The 5,903-nt window shown below is 43.0% G+C and overlaps 1 protein-coding gene across 1 annotated transcript; it reads left to right on the forward strand.

The window, feature by feature from the left end:
- The first annotated feature begins 3,765 nt into the window (after positions 1-3,765).
- Positions 3,766-5,609, forward strand: LOC121551802. Its single transcript, XM_041864517.1, has 4 exons — positions 3,766-3,906; positions 4,553-4,703; positions 4,994-5,035; positions 5,311-5,609. Exons 1-4 carry the CDS (start codon positions 3,766-3,768, stop codon positions 5,607-5,609), a joined length of 633 nt encoding a protein of 210 aa, XP_041720451.1.
- Positions 5,610-5,903: the final 294 nt, after the last annotated feature.

Below are 5,903 nucleotides of genomic sequence, written 5' to 3' on the forward strand. Positions count from 1 at the left end.
AAAGATTATTCTAATAATAAAATAATAAAATGGGTAAAGTGCCTTGCAAAGGTAATCATCCTCCTTGGCGTTTTTCCTATTTTGTTGTATTACAACCTGTAATTTAAATGGATATTTATTTGGATTTCATGTAATGGACATACACAAAATAGTCCAAATTAGTGAAGTGGAATGAAAAAAATAACTTGTTTAAAAAAATGCTAAAAAATAAATAATGGAAAAGTGGTGCGTGCATATGTATTCACCCCCTTTGCTATGAAGCCCCTAAATAAGATCTGGTGCAACCAATTACCTTCAGAAGTCACATAATTAGTTAAATAAAGTCCACCTGTGTGCAATCTAAGTGTCACATGATTTGTCACATGATCTCAGTATATATACACCTGTTCTGAAAGGCCCCAGAGTCTGCAACACCACTAAGCAAGGGGCACCACCAAGCAAGCGGCACCATGAAGACCAAGGAGCTCTCCAAACAGGTCAGGGACAAAGTTGTGGAGAAATACAGATCAGGGTTGGGTAATAAAAAAATATCAGAAACTTTGAACATCCCACGGAGCACCTTTAAATCCATTATTAAAAAATGGAAAGAATATGGCACCACAACAAACCTGGGAAGAGAGAGCCGCCCACCCAAACTCACGGACCAGGCAAGGGCATTAATCAGAGAGGCAACAAAGACACCAAAGATAACCCTGAAGGAGCTGCAAAGCTCCACAGCGGAGATTGGAGTATTTGTCCATAGGACCACTTTAAGCCATACACTCCACAGAGCTGGGCTTTACGGAGGAGTGGCCAGAAAAAAGCCATTGCTTAAAGAAAAAAATAAGCAAACACGTTTGGTGTTCGCCAAAAGGCATGTGGGAGACTCCCCAAACATATGGAAGAAGGTACTCTGGTCAGATGAGACTAAAATTGAGCTTTTTGGCCATCAAGGAAAACGCTATGTCTGGTGCAAACCCAACACCTCTCATCCCCAGTGAAGCATGGTGGTGGCAGCATCATGCTGTGGGGATGTTTTCCATTGAAGGAATGATGGATGGCGCTAAATACATGGACATTCTTGAGGGAAACCTGTTTCAGTCTTCCAGAGATTTGAGACTGGGACGGAGGTTCACCTTCCAGCAGGACAATGACCCTAAGCATCCTGCTAAAGCAACATTCGAGTGGTTTAAGGGGAAACATTTAAATGTCTTGGAATGGCCTAGTCAATGCCCAGACCTCAATCCAATTGAGAATATGTGGTATGACTTAAAGATTGCTGTACACCAGTGGAACCCATCCAACTTGAAATTGCTGCAAAAGGTGGCTCTACAAAGTATTGACTTTGGGGGGGTGAATAGATATGCATGCTCAAATTTTCTGTTTTGTTGTCTTATTTCTTGTTTGTTTCACAATAAAAAATATTGTGCATCTTCAAAGTGTAGGCATATTTTGTAAATCAAATGATACAAACCCCCAAAAACTCCATTTTAATTCCAGGTTGTAAGGCAACAAAATAGGAAAAATGCCAAGGGGGGTGAATACTTTCGCAAGCCACTGTATAACATGACACTACCATTGAATAATACATTCAATAATAATACATAATTTGGATGAGACTTAGTCAATTAAAGCATTGTTCTTGTTCTGCAGGGGAGAATGACATTTTGTCCGTGGCCCATGTAACTGATGGCAACATGGAGATTGTTCAGCCACTCAAGACAACTGCTACACACGTGATTGTAAACATCACACACCTCTCCCTCTTTGGCCTCATCGGAAATTGGTTCTCCTTCCTCCCGGTGCGAAGCCAGGTGCTGCTGTTCCTCCGACCACAAGGGAACAGATCCCAGAAGCGCACACTGAATGTTATTTTGTTGCCCAAGAATGTGCCACTTTGTGAGGTAATATTTACAGTAAGAAGGAATTCATTCTGCACACTGCAAGAGCTGTTTTGTAGAATGAAAATGAACCTAGATATTGCTATAGCTGGATAAATGGTGGTAAAATGGCTCATTACCATTACTTGATTTCTATCAGAACTGTTAGTGTGAATGTACACTGCTCAAAAAAATAAAGGGAACACTTAAACAACACAATGTAACTCCAAGTCAATCACACTTCTGTGAAATCAAACTGTCCACTTAGGAAGCAACACTGATTGACAATAAATTTCACATGCTGTTGTGCAAATGGAATAGACAACAGGTGGAAATTATAGGCAATTAGCAAGACACCCCCAATAAAGGACTGGTTTTGCAGGTGGTGACCACAGACCACTTCTCAGTTCCTATGCTTCCTGGCTGATGTTTTGGTCACTTTTGAATTCTGGCGGTGCTTTCACTCTAGTGGTAGCATGAGACAGAGTCTACAACCCACACAAGTGGCTCAGGTAGTGCAGCTCATCCAGGATGGCACATCAATGCGAGCTGTGGCAAGAAGGTTTGCTGTGTCTGTCAGCGTAGTGTCCAGAGCATGGAGGCGCTACAAGGAGACAGGCCAGTACATCAGGAGATGTGGAGGAGGCCGTAGGAGGGCAACAACCCAGCAGCAGGACCGCTACCTCCGCCTTTGTGCAAGGAGGAGCAGGAGGAGCACTGCCAGAGCCCTGCAAAATGACCTCCAGTAGGCCACAAATGTGCATGTGTCTGCTCAAACAGTCAGAAACAGACTCCATGAGGGTGGTATGAGGGCCCGACGTCCACAGGTGGGGGTTGTGCTTACAGCCCAACACTGTGCAGGACGTTTGGCATTTGCCAGAGAACACCAAGATTGGCAAATTCGCCACTGGCGCCCTGTGCTCTTCACAGATGAAAGCAGGTTCACACTGAGCACGTGACAGACGTGACAGTAGGAGGGCAACAACCCAGCAGCAGGACCGCTACCTCCGCCTTTGTGCAAGGAGGAGCAGGAGGAGCACTGCCAGAGCCCTGCAAAATGACCTCCAGTAGGCCACAAATGTGCATGTGTCTGCTCAAACAGTCAGAAACAGACTCCATTCTGCTGCCTGCAACATCCTCCAGCATGACCGGTTTGGCGGTGGGTCAGTCATGGTGTGGGGTGGCATTTCTTTGGGGGGCCGCACAGCCCTCCATGTGCTCGCCAGAGGTAGCCTGACTGCCATTAGGTACCGAGATGAGATCCTCAGACCCCTTGTGAGACCATATGCTGGTGCGGTTGGCCCTGGGTTCCTCCTAATGCAAGACAATGCTAGACCTCATGTGGCTGGAGTGTGTCAGCAGTTCCTGCAAGAGGAAGGCATTGATGCTATGGACTGGCCCGCCCGTTCCCCAGACCTGAATCCAATTGAGCACATCTGGGACATCATGTCTCCCTCCATCCACCAACGCCACGTTGCACCACAGACTGTCCAGGAGTTGGCGGATGCTTTAGTCCAGGTCTGGGAGGAGATCCCTCAGGAGACCATCCGCCACCTCATCAGGAGCATGCCCAGGCATTGTAGGGAGGTCATACAGGCACATGGAGGCCACACACACTACTGAGCCTCATTTTGACTTGTTTTAAGGACATTACATCAAAGTTGGATCAGCCTGTAGTGTGGTTTTCCACTTTAATTTTGAGGGTGACTCCAAATCCAGACCTCCATGGATTGATACATTTGATTTCCATTGATAATTTTTGTGTGATTTTGTTGTCAGCACATTCAACTATATAAAGAAAAAAGTATTTAATAAGATTATTTCATTCATTCAGATCTAGGATGTGTTATTTTAGTGTTCCCTTTATTTTTATGAGCAGTGTATTTGATCAGTTTGCTCTGAAGTAATGCACCTATATTCTTCGAAGGTGGAACATCAACAGAAGGGGAGTACTTTCATTAAATCCAGCTCCAACTGCACATTGAGTCCTAGAGGAACATATGGTCTCTGCTGTGAGCTGGTGGCAAATTCTAGGATACAGCCAAAAGTAAGCATGGCCATCACACACAACCATACATTCCTATATGCACTAAGTGTACAAAACATTAAGGACACTTGCTCTTTCCATGAAAGACTGACCAGGTGCATCTAGGTGAAAGCTATGATCCTTTATTGATGTCACTTGTTAAATCCACTTCAATCAGTGTAGATGAAGGGGAGGAGACAGGTTAAATAATGATTTTTAAGCCTTGAGACAATTGAGATAGAGGGTGAATGGGCAAGACAAAAGATTGAAGTGCCTTTTGAACGGGGTATGGTAGTTGGTTTGTGTCAAGAACTGCAACACTGCTGGGTTTTTCACGCTCAACAGTTTACTGTGTGTATCAAGAATGGTCCACCACTCAAAGGACATCCAGCCAAATTGACACTACTGTGGGAAGTGGGGGTGTGACTCAATATTAGGAAGGTGTCCTTAATGTTTTGTACACTCAGTGTAAGTATTCCTTTGTAATGTGCTATTACTGGTTTGTGGTGTTGGGTTTGATTAGTGGTTTTTATGTGCATATACCTGACACCATGAAGTTCCCACAGGAAAAAAAAAGTTAAATGTGCTTTATGGCCAGCTACATTTATTTCTAGCTCTCTGTTTCTGTCTATATTTGGCTAATGTTATTTTTCATTTTGTGTTTCAGAGTGGGCAGTTTGACTATGACTATAGCCCAAACTTCCACCCCACATTTCAGGTGTTTTTGGACTGCATTTCAGGTGCAGAGAACATCAGACTGAGTCTTTTAGACAGAGGAAGTAACGACCAAAGAGTGTGGGAGTGTCTGGTTCCAGCAGGTTAGATCAAATGCCAGTTTGTTATTAACCTGTACACCCCTCAGCCCTACTTATTTAAACTCTATACAATACACTGTACACCCCTCACCCCCTACTTATTTAAACTGTATACAACACACTGTACACCCCTCGCCCCCTACTTATTTAAACTGTATACAACACACTGTACACCCCTCCTTATTTAAACTGTATTCAACACACTGTACACTCCTCGCCCCCTACATATTTAAACTGTATTCAACACAAGGGATAAAATACATCTGATTTGATTTTCTTCTCCACAACTTCAGATTTCGTACCACCTCAAGTCAATCCAATCAACCCTAATCCAGGTAGGGTTTTGTTTTCTCTCTCATTGTCTATGGCTATACCTCTGATATGGAATGTGTTTTAGTCTTGTCTTACGCAAAATAATCAATCATTGTTATTTTTATGTAGAGCATCAAGTGATCAGTCTTGTTAAGAGAGACACATTCTGGTCATTAAATATGTTTTGGTGTATTTACTGGCTTGTTATGTAGAACATATCTTTTCTTCAGGGATTTAGTTGAATATGGCTCTAATAATATGACCTAGTTGTGTAAGCATTTTCTGATATGAATCTCAGGTGCTGAGGCTGAACTGAACCAGCTCACAGATGCAGCTTTTGTGGATAAGCACATGGCTGATCTCATTCAGAGGGTCAAGATGGTGCAACATGTAGCAGATGACCTCGTTATGGAGGAAGTGATCGAAGATGAATTGTATTCAAGAATCTGCAGTGCTGATAACACTGAGAAACAAATAAGACTAATGTTTGATGCTGTACAAGCAGGAGGAACAAGAGCGAAATCTGCCTTCTACAAAGCTCTCCAAAAACATGAACCTCGTCTTGTCCAGGACCTGGGTAAGATCAAACTCTTCTAGTCCCCTGTAGCTCAGTTGGTAAAGCATGGCGCTTGCAACACCAGGATAGTGGGTTCACTTCCCAGGACCACCCATACATAAAAACATATACATAAATATATATAATCCCTTTGGATTAAAGCGTTTGATAAATGTAATACACAGTTGAAGTCGGAAGTTTACATAACCTTAGGTTGGAGTCATTAAAACCACGCCACAAATTTCTTGTTAACAAACTATAGTTTTGGCAAATCGGTTAGGACATCTACTTTGTGCATGACACAAGTAATTTTTCCAACAATTGTTTACAGACAA

The sequence above is a fragment of the Coregonus clupeaformis genome, chromosome 35 (assembly GCF_020615455.1).
Source record: "Coregonus clupeaformis isolate EN_2021a chromosome 35, ASM2061545v1, whole genome shotgun sequence".
NCBI lineage: Eukaryota > Metazoa > Chordata > Actinopteri > Salmoniformes > Salmonidae > Coregonus > Coregonus clupeaformis.

Coding starts and splice junctions, on each gene's coding strand:
- LOC121551802 (XM_041864517.1), top strand. CDS start 3,766: ATGCACCTATATTCTTCGAAGGTGGAACATCAACAGAAGGGGAGTACT. Junction 3,907..4,552: donor ATTCTAGGATACAGCCAAAA/GTAAGCATGGCC, acceptor TTTGTGTTTCAG/AGTGGGCAGTTTGACTATGA. Junction 5,036..5,310: donor TCCAATCAACCCTAATCCAG/GTAGGGTTTTGT, acceptor TATGAATCTCAG/GTGCTGAGGCTGAACTGAAC.